Raw genomic sequence first — 14,475 nt, 5'->3', positions numbered from 1 at the left:
TATTTCTAAGCTATACAATAATTTTTTTTCAGTTATTGAAAAGAAAAATGTATTTTGTTTATGTTTTCGGTTGATTTAATGTTTGGTTTCGTAGCTTTTGATCGCAACTGAAAAGAGCCGTGAATGAAGCCGAGAGCAATTTCCGTAATGACCGGTCATTACAAGAAAATCTTGCCCGGTAAGCAGCCAATCAGAGCGCGCGAAACATTGATGCCATATAATAATAAGTAATATATTTGGCGATGAGCAAATTCAACGATTTGAACACGAACTACTTTAAACATTTAAACGTTCTTTGTCTTTTCAACAAAGGGGTTACAAATCTTTCTATAGATCTACAGCATGATGACGCATTTAAACCTACGCTTCCAGAATCCTTTTGAGTAGCTATGTTTGCCATGCTAATAGGCCATTTGCATTATGGCGTCATTTTACTACCACTACCAAAATGCTTCGTGAATTTTCTTTCTTATTCAAATTTGTAGTTTCTCATGGGAATAGTGAGACAATTGGTGCTAATTAACAGAACAAAAGACAGTGTGCAATGGAGTCTGGTAGTGGTAGTAAATGACGCCATAATGCAAATGGCCTATTACTGTGTTAGTTTTTTTTAGATTTTTGACATTGGAATATGAAAATATATATTAAAAAGGATTGTGGTGGAATAGGTATGATATGTCATTAGGATAAGATGAGGTAACAGCTTAGACATTGAAAAGAATTTCTATTAGAAACGTTTATGAAATAAAGCAAAAAAAAAAAAGCTAAGTTGTATATTAATGATATTTATAAATTGCCTCAATTGATATTACAGTTCAATACAATCAATATGGATTAAGACCGCACATCGACCACCTTTACCCATAAAAGAAAGACAAACACACGAAACACTATCTTTTTGACGTTATATTAATTTATTTTTGTTTTGCCCCATGGAAAGATGGCCGCCGTCTCCACGCTTATGTTTCAAACACAAGATCACTTCTTCTACACTTTGAACATACCCATGCTCACTTGGAATATATTTAACTATCCATCAGACGAGTATGTTGATTCCTCCTGACACTTCCAAAAGTATTCCTAATTCTGAGACTAGCTGAACTAACTACCGAACCAGTGCGAGAACCTGCTCTTGATTTGGCTTCTGTTCCCCTTGGCACTTAAAGATATCAATACAAAAAAAAAAAAAAAAACATTATCATGATTGCTATCACCATATGGTCCTTGTGCTGAAAAGTTACTAATTTTAAAAAAATGATAATAAAAATCAGTTCCTTTACCTGGTGCTGAGCTAGTACTTTGTCTAGTGCTTGAACGTCGAGAATCTACAAATTCAAATTGATTTTCCCAAATTGAATCAGAATATCGGGCTATTCTTGACCCTAAATAGATTAGGAAATAGATTAGTACATTAGTAACAACATATTAATTTTTTTAGAGGGATCGGAGTTATCGCTGGTACGCGATAAACGCTTTTATTTTATTTTATTTCTTTTTTTGTTTGTTTGTTTGTTTGTTTTTGACATGAAGTATTCATTATGTAATGTTTAATAAACGAGCAGGAGTGTTTTATCGGGTATAAAACACGAGGCGTAGCCGAGTGCTTTTTTACCAGATAAAACACGATCTACGAGTTTTTTGAACGGCTTAAAAAACTCATGATGTAAGCTCTCATATTGTACCGAATTCTTTACGAAATGAACCAAGTTTGATAGAAAAAATCCAAGTTAAAGTTTATGCAAATGAATACGAATCTATTCAGATTAAAAGTTCCTAACGGTCATGATTTTTATTGTGTTTCCTTCATGAATTATTAATGAGCTTTTTTATTTAATTTATTCACTCAATATTTTCACTCTTTTTTTTATAACGCTAACTCCGCTTCAAGAACTTAACCACCAACAGGCGTAATAATAATAATAATAATAATAATGATAATAGTAATAATTATCCTCATCATCGTTGTCAGCATTATCATTATCATCCTCATGGAGATGATGATCATGAGGATGGAGAAGCAATGATGATGAATCATCTTTTACCTGATGCTGAGTTAGTACTACATTGGACACTTGACGTCATTTCTTCAAATGGATCCCCAAAATAGTCAGGTGGGGGTAACACGAAGCACATTGATCCTTGGAAGATTCGCAAACAATGAAAATTATTTTTTGTTAGCAGAAAGCCTCTCAAACTTTAAAGAAACTTTCTTTCTAATTAGTATTATTTATAGAAATAATTTATCATTTGCCACTTCCCTAAATAATAAATAAATCTCATCACTTTTTTTCCTTGTGTTTTTGTTAGATTTCTTTTCGTCCAAATCAAAAAGTTTCGCAATAATAACCAGTGACATTTGCGGTTTTGTCTTTTAAGGGAATATTGCTGAATTTGAGGTAATGTTTCTCGATAAAAGATGTCGCTTTCATTTTTTCTTTTTTCTCTCTTCTCAAAGGCAGGGGGAGGGGAGGAGGGGGGTTGGGGGATGAGGTGGGAGGGGGTTGGGGGTCCAAACCTATATTCAACATGTGACGTCATTTTATGTCATACTATATACTATACATACACTACATATAGAATTTTCAATTTGTGTTAATATTGATATACATGTGACTTTCAATTTATAGACCTACATAGTGTCAGTAGTCATGACTTTCAGTTTAACGCGGGAATATTACAGATTCTTTATAATATATCTATCTTACGTTTGAGGACTAGGGGACTGTCAGGAGCCCAGGACCCCTTCCCCTTGCTTCTCCTTCATGAAGTTTCAAAATGAAATGCAATTGCTTTTACAACTCTTAAGCTGCTGAATTTTACATCAATTTTGCCATATTTAGGCCCTATTTCGAAAGGTGTAGCGTGTAGAGTTGCAGTATTTTTTCAGCCAATTAATACACTACCAAAACATGCATAAGACATTACATATGCATTGTTTGGGTTACCTGTGAACATATCACTGATATGGGCTTCCAATTTTCAAAATGTGTACTCAAGTATACATAATAACTATTAATACTTTTTTTTTTTGCGCCGTAGTTTACATGCAAACGATAAATATGCTAATTAGCGTTACTTGCCCTGGGCCCGGTTGTACGAAGGGTGGATAGTGCTATTCGACGAATAAATCTTATCCAGTGGACATACCTAACGAAAACAACTTACAATGATTGCAAAATCTTTTGAAGTCTCGGCTAAAACAATTTCAGAAAGATTACAACAGACCCTTCAATGAAATAAAATAACCTCAGTGAACAAGGTTTTAAGGCAAAAATTGCTCATAAAAGACAAACCGAAACAAACTACTTATTTAAAAAAAGCCAAAATATTTGTTTTCTCCAAATCAAACAGCAGGGCCCGGTTGAAGGAAAGGGTGGATAGCCCTATCCGATGGATAAGTCCTTATCCAGTGGATAAGTCGATGCTGCTATCCAATAAATTCATCCACTGGATAAGATTTATCCATCGGATAGCGCTATCCACCCTTCGTAAACCGGGCCCTGAGGTTTATATTTTATACTCGTGATGTTTTGAAAGTTCTCAAATTGGAATCGCCTGAAAGTTAAATTCGTCGATCCAATTTTGAAAACTTTAAAATTTCGAGATCGTGTAATTTTCTATGCTAATTGATGACGTTTCGACATCTTCCGATGTCATTATCAATTACACTTGAAAGGATTTAACAAGCTAATTATATGTTTAAACAGTAAACCTCTTAAGATATTATTAAGCTTATTAACTACCTAGAGGTGAGCAAATGGCTATTAGCTGCTTCATCTTGACCCATTTGAAATAATAATAATAATTCTCTTAATAATTGAAATTTACTATCTTGCTTTCGATTAATGTCCACCCGCTAGGTTATAGGCTACGCCTCGAGAGCACATAACATTCCAACCACCTGTTAACGTCATTTCATGGTAAATAAAAGGACATACCCCGCAAAACCATCGGAAATTTTTTAAGTATTTCGCCATATGGAGGTATAACATGTACAACTTACCATTTCTAGGTGGCAGAGAAGGGAAATCCTCAGAACTAACCGCTTTATCTTGCTTTTTCTTCGCTTGCCTGAAGAATTTTCGAAAAACATTGAAGCGGTGGGCTTGTTGAGATGATACAGACCTTCGCAGGTGTTCATCTTTCTCGTTTAACTCCCTTTCATATTCTGCACATTTTAATTTTAGCTGCTGTATTTCACGTTTTGCCTCTACCAGTTCAGCCTCCACTTTTTGTTGCTCATCTAAATCGCCATCTAATTCCTCTAGAAATGTTTCCTTCTCTAAAAAAGGAAAAATTGTAACTTATTTTAAATGATAAATAATGATTGGATAATACATTGTGATTAAAAAAGTCATTAAAAGGTTATTAATTATGCGAATTTGAAATCAAGGACAAGTGGCTGTATAAAGAAAGAATGAAAGATTTGTAACAGTATTGCACTATCCTTCAAACAGACCAGAATTGCTTAAATCATCATCATCAACATTATCATCATCATCATCCTTTTATTATTAATTAATCAATAGCAATAGTCTTACCTTCCTCGCTCCAAGTAACCTTTTCCAGAATTTCGAATCCCAGAAAATCCTGGATCTTTGAAAGAATTAATGCTTTAATTAACATCTTAAGGCCACGTCTTCTTTTCTTGAGTGTCTTAAGCAGTTTTTCAGCTCTCTTCTTTGAAGTTTTCTTTGCTTTTATTTTCTCGACATCTTCCTCAGATAATACATTATCTTGAAAGAGATGACTCAAAAGCAAACCTGTTGTGTCGAGTTCTCGAACTAGCTTGACATGCATCTTTCTCATTAAATCTTTTTCTTTTCCCTCCATTTTTAGCAGTCAAAAAAAAAAAAGAGTCTAGCTTATTTTGACTGTAATAGTCAGTATCATTTGTCAACGGTTCTCTAACTATTTTTCTAAAATGAATGCAAGCAGACTTTATGAAAATGACCTTGTCGTCAGTACTCTTCAGAAGTTACATGTAGGGTCAGACGCTGAAATGATTAAAAAAATACAAATAAAAATGATTCGCTCAGTAATTTAAATGTTTTTAAAACTCAAGGTTAATATCTTAAGGGGAAATTTTTTTTAAAAAAATTTTTGATAACATGTTGGATATGGTGAATATTCTATTAATTTCACGTCGACATTCACCCATATTCACTTCACCTTCTGCTATTAAATAATATTATGATATAATTGAATACTTACTTTCACATTTTGATGTATCAAAATGTAATTTATGGCCAAAAGGATTCAAATGATAAGGCTTTGAAGGATACCTAACCGTATCTGAAATGTATCGAAAATCTGACTTTGGTTATTATATTTCATTTTTAGCTTTAAAGATATTTTGGTGGTTAATAGAGTATGAATACTGCGAAAAAATAAACATAAACAGTTGTAGACAGGTTGTTTGGCTGACTGAAATTTGAAAGCCATAGTTAATACCAATTTGATTTATGGGTCGCTTTAGCTATCGATACAATTCTAATCGTGAGGAATTATATTCTTAATAAAATCTATACTATAATAACATTGTTCATTATAAGTCAGTTAAAAGTAGTCCTAACATATATATAATCATTCTCATCTAAAAGCTGATTTAACAGCCATTATTACACAAGAATAACAAACATGGATATTCAAATATCATGCTTTTAAGGCTAAACGTAAGCAAAGTATGCAGTTATGATCCATTGTGTTTGAAAATATACTAGTAAGCTTTTGTATTCCTTGTAGACTCTCTCTGAACATTTGAATTGAAAGCGGAAGTAACAACCTTCTTTAAAATGCTTTCGTTTTCATCACATCACTGTAGTAAAAGCTATATCTAAAACTGATTATTTTCCTTACCGTTGGGGCTGGTGAACTTGTATGTCGCTAAATCTAGAGTTCCACAGTGATTTTAACTACTTGTTTTACGACAAATCCTGTGAGTATTTGTGAGCAAGACACAAAAGTTTCCTTCAATGATCGTAAGGCATGGCCTTTCGGGAAGGGGTCACGTGAGAAATGAAAACGAAGCTTCTCTTAGGTAACCAGATTTCAATCTGTAAAAGAGTATTTTCATCCCTTCCAGTCTTTTAATAACCATGGTATGTTTCCTGGTGCATATTTTATATATGTATGCATATATACAAACATACAAATAGCTAATGACATGTAAAAACATTAACAATATTCATGATACACTATTTAAAAAAAATGTATTTATTCGTTGATTCATATTTCATAGAATAATTAGTTCAATTTGAAGTACAAGTCAAGTAATTTAGCATAAGTCAATTATATATGAATAACCAGAAAAAAATAATTAGATTCTAGCCTAATATAACTAAAGCAATATAAACACTAAGAAATAGCAAGAATAAGAATGGGCTTGTAAAATAATTATTGTTCCTTCCCAAACCAAACGACAATAACTTTCTTGATGTTTCAGCCTAAACAAAATAGCAATATTTTACAAGCACAAACATTTTCCCCCTTTATTTTCACGGTTCAATTGTTTCTTAATTTTTTTCATTATTCTAGTTAAAGTTTGCCATGTGGATTCTGGATCCTTATGAATCTTTCCGTAATCTGCTATACGAAGTTGGCTTAACTAATGAAGATTTTGTTAGTTTTCCTTGCCTAAGCCGTGCAGTGTTTGTAAAAAATTACATGAAAGTTGTTCGCGATTTACTGGGTTCAAAATCTCATATTGGGGATCCACTTGAATAGGAACAACTAAGTTCCTGATAATGTTTAATTCTTACTAATGGCTGCCGCTTGCAATCAAGTTTTCTTTTAACAACCAACGATTTGCCGTATGTGGCACATTTAGCCTTGCACTGTCATGTGAAGAAGCATGAGCATACAGCAGATTCATTGTTTCATATGGAGTCTAGATGCTCTTCTTTTCGATATGACGTCACAATTTGTTGGAATGGTTAAAGCATTGTCTTCTGTTCCTCTCGGTGGAATATGGTTCTGCTTGGAAAAAGACCATTATTCGTTAAAAAAGGATAGAATAATTAGTATATGTAATAGGACTCCATGCTGTCCAATTAAGAAATAATTGGACGAGGAAAATTCCGAGGACTGACAAAATTGGATGAGGCCGAGTCCAATTTGGCAGTCAGAGGAATTTTTCGAGTCTAATTATTTCTTGATTGGGGAGCATGAAATCCCATTACCTATTAATTATATAGCTGCCTAATTAATCCCATATCAACAAGACCTGTCCAATTAAGAAAATAATTGGACAATTACCTATATGGGATTAATGAGAAGCTGTATAATTAATAATAAAAATTGTTATTATTATTCTTAATAATCATTGATTATTAATGAACTTAACCTTAACGCCAATGTAGCCGTAATTTAGAATTATTTAGAATTAAATAATAAATGTATGGTTTTAATATAATATTATATCAGTGTGAAGAGCTGGACTCGTGTTTTGAGCTATAAATTTATTTTACAAATATGTTTTCATCGCTAAATATGTAATTTGTACATACATTTGTTATTTTATATTCATAATCTCTTTTTTTAGTATTATTATATTACTTTTAATATTGTTGTTATTTAAAAGAGTTAATATTATTATTAATATTTGTAAATAAATATATTTATTATATGATCATTGATTATTATTATATCAAAAATATTATAATAAAAATTATAATAAAAATATTAATTATATAAAAAATATTATAAATATTATAAATATTAATCACATTATAAATATTAATCACATTATAAATGTTAATCATTAATCACATTATAAATGTTAATCATGTTACAAATATTAATTATATTATTATCGAATAATTACAATCATTAATGATAATTTATTATTGATAAATACTTTTTTAATTGATTGTAATTATCATCGATTAATATAAATTATGATTATGATATTGCGTTAAATTGTAATTAGTATTAGCATTAATTCCTAATTATTACTGTATTATTTATATTTATGGTTATACATTGTTATAATTAGTATTAACTATTTTTCACTTATCATCATCATAATCGTTATCATTATTATAATTATAATCATAATCATTATTGATAGGTCCATTATATATTTTGCATTGATGTAAAATATGCTAGACAGAGATATTTCTTAAACTTTACCTCGCTGAAGGCGTTTATTTTGACAGTGAATTTCGTTTCTCGGGACTCCTGTTACATGGGAATAATGAATTAAAATTAAGTTAACAATTATGAAGTCCGGAAACTGAGCCGGTAAACACAGCAAAATGCTAATCGAACCTACGAAAGTTCTATTTTCGGTCCCTCCCTTTCCCCACCCCCCCCCCCCCCCCCCCCCCCGTCTCCTAGTATGACCTACCTTTGCACTTTTGGTGTTTTCCAAATTTAATATAGATAAGAAGAAGACTGTTTACAATCCCTGAAACAAGTATTACGGTCAGCCAGATGACGAAAATAACCGGTTCTGCAAAGAAAAAAAAAAAAAAAAAAGGTTAATAAATGAATAAATACAGGCCAGCGAACTTGCAAAATGTATTATAATTTATATTCTTGGCTTCCTTCTCTTTTGAGATGGTTCTCTAATCTTTCAAGTGATTAAACTTCTTTTTCTCCATCCGCATCCTATTTTCGGCTTCGTTTTCTTTCTTTCTTTTTTTAATTTTTTTTTTTTCCTGTTCGCTTAAGAGTATAATGAAAGAAAACCAAATTAAGTTTAAATAATAAATGAAAGTCAACTGCATACCGTTAATGATGCTACTGCTGCTGCCCAAGGATCTCTTGTATTTCTGATAATTTCCAATGCATTGACCTGTTATTAACCAAACAAAGCAAAACAAAACGAAAAACACAAATAATTTTGAAATTTTGAAATGTTAATGATGTTGATGAATGAGGATGATAATGGGGTTGATAATTATATGTTGGTGAAAATGATGATGATAATGGTGACGATGACGATCAAGGGGATGGTTAAGGCGATGTTAAAGGTGATGTTGCTTCTGATGATAATATTTTTTTGTTGCCAATTAAATTCAAAATTTTTCTAATATGTTTTAATGCAAGCGTAAAAGATAAACAATTCATCAATATTTACATATTTGCATCACTGTAATATTATGCAATGCAACTCCAACAGTATTCTCAGCGCGACATCTATACATCCCATAATCTTGTTTACGCGTGGTTGTCAGTACTAGCTCGCTTCCACCTGGATACGACGTTTTCCCAGTTGAAAATATTTTACCGTCTGCTGTATACCACGTGATGTTAGGCAGAGGGACACCTCTTGCAGTACAGCGTAAATGAATTGTGTCACCCAAAATAGAAGATACGTTATTCCCAGATGACAAACGGTTATCAATTACTGGTTTATCTGCAAGATTGAAAGAATGTTGTTAAAGTCATGCTGGTCAAATTAAGATATACCAATTATTTCAAGGAGTTAAAAGGAAGTCAACTCAAAACTGGAGTTTATTTTATTATTTTTGTTTGCCGCTTTTCCGCACAATCCAAACATGGAATTGATCATACCATATATGGAGTGAACTTTCTCTACTCCAACTTCGACACTAACATATAGAGTAAAGCTTGATATGTCTTGACAGTAAGCAGACATAGAATGCTTCGTTTTTGGAATATTAAAAATATGTATATCATTACTTGATTTACGATGTTTTTTTTTTTTATTCGTTAGGAGTAAATTTGACTATAATTTTAGGACGCTCGAAGAGCTTAATATTACTGATGGATTTTGTTAAATCTTATCAAGTTAAGTCAAGTTATGATACTATGATAATGCATGGGTATGCAAAAAATATAAAGAACAACTTTTTTTCTAACTTTACTCCCTCAAACTGAATAAACACAAGAATTGTACCATGATCGTATAAAAAAGAATTATGTTTAATTCATATACAATAATATAATTCAAAATTCATAATCTCATGATCTCCTCCAAACTTCACATATATCTTACACACTTACACACTACAATAATGTCAATCTTTGTCAATACTGGGACCTCATTAGGATTATTGGTGGCATAACATTCGTAAATCCCACTTTGATTCCTTTTAATCCCTTGGATTCTCAGCGTGGCGTTTCCTATTCCTTTCCTCATGAAGGATTTACTATTTCTTGTTACTCTTAACCACGTGACATTAGGCGTTGGCAAACCACGTGACAAACAAGGAATATCCAATTGGGATCCTTCTTGTATTATCATCGATGACAATGTAATTGGAAAAGTGATTTCTGGATAGTCTGAAAAGTTATTTTAGAAGCAAAGTGGTAATTAGTTTCAACAAGACAAATTATACATTTTTGAATAATATTTATAACATAGGTACGATATAATGACTAGCTACTTTATGGAAAGGAAATTGGAGGAACACTTACTCGTTACAATAAGTTGCACCGTATTAGTAACTGGAGGGCCCCATTTTAATTTTAAGCTACATCCATAGGTACCATTGTCGGCTATAATTACGTTACGAATGACCAAAGTAGCCAATGGTTCAACATGGACGCGATTAGGGTTTAAAAGCCTTGCAGGACATGTAGTAGTATTTAGAGCCACTTCCCAGCCCTGACCCTGGCTCTTTTTTCCTAATGCTATGGTTGTCCATTGGTTGTCTTGGTTGATGTACCCCCATACGGGTGAGTCTTCCTGGAACTCGATGTTTCTGTTATCATAACTGTAATTCCACTCAAAACGCGCTGTTTTACCTTTTGCCACGAACAAAAGACTTGGTGGTACTTTTGTAAAACGATTATATTTTCCTGAAAAAAAAACACAACCTATATTAGTATTCTATAAGTAAAGATAAAGACGGATGATGAGAAAATTCTTAAAGTTGGTTTCAAGACTAGTTATCTCTCACTGTGTTGAGTGAATATAAAATAAATAATTGGCAAAATAATTGGCAAAATAAAAATAAAAAAAGGATTAAAACAAAAAAAAAACAAAAAAAAAAACGAAGTGACAGTGACTGAGTACATTAGCCGATGTCATGAGGGAGAAATATCTACTCCTTGTTTTATTAGGGGCCTATACGCATTGGCTAATAGAAGACTTTCAGTGCAGACCTGATCTAATTCAGGCAACGGTTTAGTAAATTATTCCAATAGGTATTTATAGATTCTCGAGAACTAGACGAGAAAAACCCTCGAAGGACAGGAGAGAACCGAAAAACAGATCCACAAACATATGATGACAGCTACCTACGGTTACATCAATAATAGACAGCCGGACTAAAAAATGATCTATACTTACCAATAACTATAAGTTCCACTTTGTTGGTGATTGAAGGGGATATTCTTAGCACCAAAGATATTTCATACCATCCACTGTCATTCTTGGTGACGTTAGAAATGACCAAAGTAGCAACTGACTCTTTGCTAACGCGAACTGTAGGGTACAACAGCCTTGGTGGACACGTTCGTCGACTTATCGTCCACTTCCAACCACGCAGCCCATCGTCAACTGCTATGACTGACTTAGTACGTCCATCAGGGTTATAATAATACCAGACTGGAGATGAGACATAATGTCCAAAGTCAACTTCTTTGTTAACAATTGTGTAATTCCAATTGAATTTTACTGTATTTCCGACGACTGCGTATGATCTTCCAGGTGGAGTTTGTGTAAGCCGGGCGTTCGCAACTGCGACAGAGAAATAACAAACTAACTTTTAACAAGCTTTTTTGGGAGATCCAGTCATTTGCTTAATTTCAAATTATCAAATTTAATTATTTTCGAAATTGTCAAGTATGTCAGTTTTTTTTTTTTTTTTTGTCTACATCACTCTAACACTCATGTCCTTTCATGCCATTTCATGTTTATTTAGGCGATTCACAATTGGTTCATTGTTTGATGATCACTGTTATTAGGAGCTCCAGTATCTCCAAATTCATTAAAAAGATCATTACTTTTAATCTGTGTTGTTTGAGATCCTTTTATTTTTCTACGGTATTCTACACTAAATAGGTTGCGTTTTTTATCCCGTATCACTTTCTAGAAGACCATAACATAGGCTATTTGGATCGGACTCATTCTCATAAATGACAATATAGATTATCGATAAACAATGGTAAAGCATACAATCTATATAATATATACGTTTGGATCGAAAATAAAGTGCATACTTACCGACATGATGGATCGAGGCGAAAAAAAGAAATACTGGAAACACAGTTATCTGCATACCTATGCAATGTCAACAGTCCACACATCTTTTCCCAAGAGAGTCATACGTGAAAGGGCAATAAGTAACATTACGAAACATAGTTTTTTACCCACTTTCGAAGCTCAAAATATTTTTTATTTGTTTTGGCCTGTGTAATGCGGCAACACGATATTTTCCATGTCCAATATAGAAACATTAATCTTATGTTTCAGTTTCGTCAACCATTTGTAGCCAAAATTCCCCCTTCAAGGATTCAATTGTCTTTTAGCATTACAGCGTCTTTCACTTTTAACAGTATTTGTCATAACGGGTTTAGCTGACATATTAGAGCAAGACTATGAAGTATTAACATGAGACTGGAACCGGATGGCATAGAGTAAATAGAAATGAAACAATGAGAACAACCTATTATCAAATACAGAATTGAATATTTTGGACATTAATTAAGCAACCTAATAGTTATAGTCAATGCAAACTTTGACGCAGATATTTTCCATCTTCCTTTTTTTATATAAGAATTAAATCAAGTAGTCACTCTTTCAGTAAAGAGATTTTTGATTGTAAGGATATGATCCAAGGAAGTTTTGAAAGTGAAAAGTAAAATGAAATAAAATAAATTAATAGTACTAATAAAAAATAATAAAAAAATATATCAGAACTAAGCTAATTTGCAAGAAGAAAAAAAAGGAAAGAAAGAAAGAAAGAAAAATACAAAATACAAAATAATAATCGATTCGACTTTGCCATACCCCCTAGACATCCGCAGAGCTGAGGCGTCGTATGGACTTCGGACCTGACGGCGATTGAATCCTTCTGCCCTTGGGTGTACGAATTACGCAAGAAAATGTTCTAGCCGAAGCATCAGGGGAGAGACCAGCCGGCCCCCAGACCATATCGGCTAATCCCTTGCATCTCTGCAACGCACGGAATCGGTGTTGAAAATTTGATGTTAAAAAGTCTAGTCTATTCGGTGCATTGTTTTCACGGCTATTGTTGTGCTAATTCCGAATATCCGTGGCCCAGTGGAAAAAACTTGAGCATTAAAGATACGGGGTCAAGACGGTTTATGGAGGGTTAGTACCTGGATGGGTGACCTAAAAAATATACTTACTCAAGCTTTTTTACCTTTGTTTTTTTTTTGTTTTTTTTTTTTGTTTTTTTTTTTTTTTGTTTTTTTTTTTCGTTTTGGTTTTTTTTTTTGTTTTTTTTTTTTGAATTTTATTTTCATAACTAGAAAAAAGAAGAAAAAAAAAAAAAAAAAAAAAAAATCCTGTCAACTTCTAATGTTAGCTTTTGCTCGCTATTCTTTTTAATATAACTTATTCCTGTACTCAAACTGCTTTTCTAGTCCTCAAGCGGCACCACCGTTCCTATATTCGTGTCTGTCAATGTCAGTAATCTTCGAGTTTTCACTCTAGCCGGCATTGGAATATCATATGGTAACCCTATGGAATTCCCACCGTAATAGGTTTTGCCCTGGTGTATTCCCCACAACCCCCTCTCCCTCCGTGAATAAAGTCTAAATTGAGATATCTAATAAAAATGTTTGTTATACAACATTAGCTTTATCATACATACTCATAGTGATCAGTAGTGTGATAATACATGAGCGACAGGGACCGCCGTAAAATATTGAAAATTGGGGGGGGAGGTGGGGTGTGTGGTTGGCTGGCATTTGAAAACAAAGCATATTATTTGGGCGAAGGAATCATGCTGAGAGGCCTGGCTACAAATGTTTGCAGGGGCGGATCCAGGATTTTTTCAAAGGGGGGGGGGGGGGGGGGGGTTGTAGCATTGATTGAGGTGGTAAAGAGATATAGCAGACCAAAAGGTTAGGGAGACGAGTATTTCCTGCAGGCGACCATGGTTGCGTTTCAGGTACCACACCCGGCGTATAGGAAAAGAAAGCGAGCGAAATGTGTTCGGCACCCCTGTTTTAATAAAACTCGCGATGCTGTTGGTGTTGTCATGAAAAAAAAAAAATAATATAATAATAAATCACGATGGCTCTCATAGGAGGGTTGCAAACCCCCAAAACCCCCCCCTAGATCGCCCCTTGTTTGGCCTGCAGACGCGGACCTTCTGAAAACACTTCGGTGATGAAAGCTTTCTGTTTTCAACATGTATTTTTAATTTATTTAAGATGGCTACGAAACCGCTCTTCGTGATTTCATGAATAGATTAGTTTCAAAGTACGTCCATGGGGTCTCATCGTGTCCTAGACAATAGACGGCAGAGTTCTTATACATTGAGTAAGGAAAAATTGCAACTTTGATAACATTGTTATAAAATAGGT

General features: G+C 33.3%; 2 protein-coding genes across 6 annotated transcripts; both read right to left on the bottom strand.

The window, feature by feature from the left end:
• Window positions 1-895: 895 nt before the first annotated feature.
• LOC148905622 (uncharacterized) lies at window positions 896-6,064 on the bottom strand. 3 transcript variants are annotated; one of them, XM_089039642.1, is made up of 7 exons: window positions 5,860-6,064; window positions 5,215-5,295; window positions 4,542-4,997; window positions 4,004-4,282; window positions 2,043-2,138; window positions 1,281-1,325; window positions 896-1,159 (listed from the first exon to the last, which is right to left on the bottom strand). In XM_089039642.1, the coding sequence occupies exons 3-7, from the start codon at window positions 4,831-4,833 to the stop codon at window positions 1,026-1,028; spliced, it is 846 nt and encodes a 281-aa protein (XP_088895768.1). In that variant the 5' UTR covers window positions 4,834-4,997; window positions 5,215-5,295; window positions 5,860-6,064; the 3' UTR covers window positions 896-1,025. The 3 variants fall into 3 exon arrangements, with proteins under 3 accessions (XP_088895768.1, XP_088895766.1, XP_088895767.1); XM_089039640.1 differs by having other exon boundaries at window positions 1,281-1,382; window positions 5,860-6,057; XM_089039641.1 differs by lacking the exon at window positions 5,215-5,295 and having other exon boundaries at window positions 1,281-1,382; window positions 5,860-6,057.
• Window positions 6,065-6,200: 136 nt separating this feature from the next.
• On the bottom strand, window positions 6,201-12,261 carry LOC148905621 (uncharacterized). 3 transcript variants are annotated; one of them, XM_089039636.1, is made up of 9 exons: window positions 12,143-12,260; window positions 11,267-11,656; window positions 10,390-10,773; window positions 9,976-10,254; window positions 9,086-9,364; window positions 8,735-8,800; window positions 8,351-8,455; window positions 8,134-8,181; window positions 6,201-6,975 (listed from the first exon to the last, which is right to left on the bottom strand). In XM_089039636.1, exons 1-9 carry the CDS (start codon window positions 12,195-12,197, stop codon window positions 6,917-6,919), a joined length of 1,665 nt encoding a protein of 554 aa, XP_088895762.1. In that variant the 5' UTR covers window positions 12,198-12,260; the 3' UTR covers window positions 6,201-6,916. The 3 variants fall into 3 exon arrangements, with proteins under 3 accessions (XP_088895762.1, XP_088895765.1, XP_088895763.1); XM_089039639.1 differs by having other exon boundaries at window positions 11,267-11,524; window positions 12,143-12,254; XM_089039637.1 differs by lacking the exon at window positions 8,134-8,181 and having other exon boundaries at window positions 12,143-12,261.
• Window positions 12,262-14,475: the final 2,214 nt, after the last annotated feature.

Source organism: Actinia tenebrosa, unplaced genomic scaffold, assembly GCF_029948245.1.
Source record: "Actinia tenebrosa isolate PJP-AT-01 unplaced genomic scaffold, QUT_ActTen_1.0 PGA_scaffold7__59_contigs__length_16204524, whole genome shotgun sequence".
Lineage (NCBI taxonomy): Eukaryota > Metazoa > Cnidaria > Anthozoa > Actiniaria > Actiniidae > Actinia > Actinia tenebrosa.
This window is presented reverse-complemented; position numbering and strand designations above follow the sequence as displayed.

Excerpts from the sequence above, each read along its gene's own strand:
- LOC148905622 (XM_089039640.1), bottom strand. The coding sequence starts at position 4,833 with ATGGAGGGAAAAGAAAAAGATTTAATGAGAAAGATGCATGTCAAGCTA. Across the intron at positions 2,139-4,003 it reads TTCTCTGCCACCTAGAAATG|GATCAATGTGCTTCGTGTTA; the intron begins GTAAGTTGTACA and ends GAATCTTCCAAG. Across the intron at positions 1,160-1,280 it reads AAGTACTAGCTCAGCACCAG|TGCCAAGGGGAACAGAAGCC; the intron begins GTAAAGGAACTG and ends GATATCTTTAAG.
- LOC148905621 (XM_089039636.1), bottom strand. The coding sequence starts at position 12,197 with ATGCAGATAACTGTGTTTCCAGTATTTCTTTTTTTCGCCTCGATCCAT. Across the intron at positions 11,657-12,142 it reads CGCCTCGATCCATCATGTCG|TTGCGAACGCCCGGCTTACA; the intron begins GTAAGTATGCAC and ends TCTCTGTCGCAG. Across the intron at positions 6,976-8,133 it reads AAATAAACGCCTTCAGCGAG|AACCATATTCCACCGAGAGG; the intron begins GTAAAGTTTAAG and ends TTTTCCAAGCAG.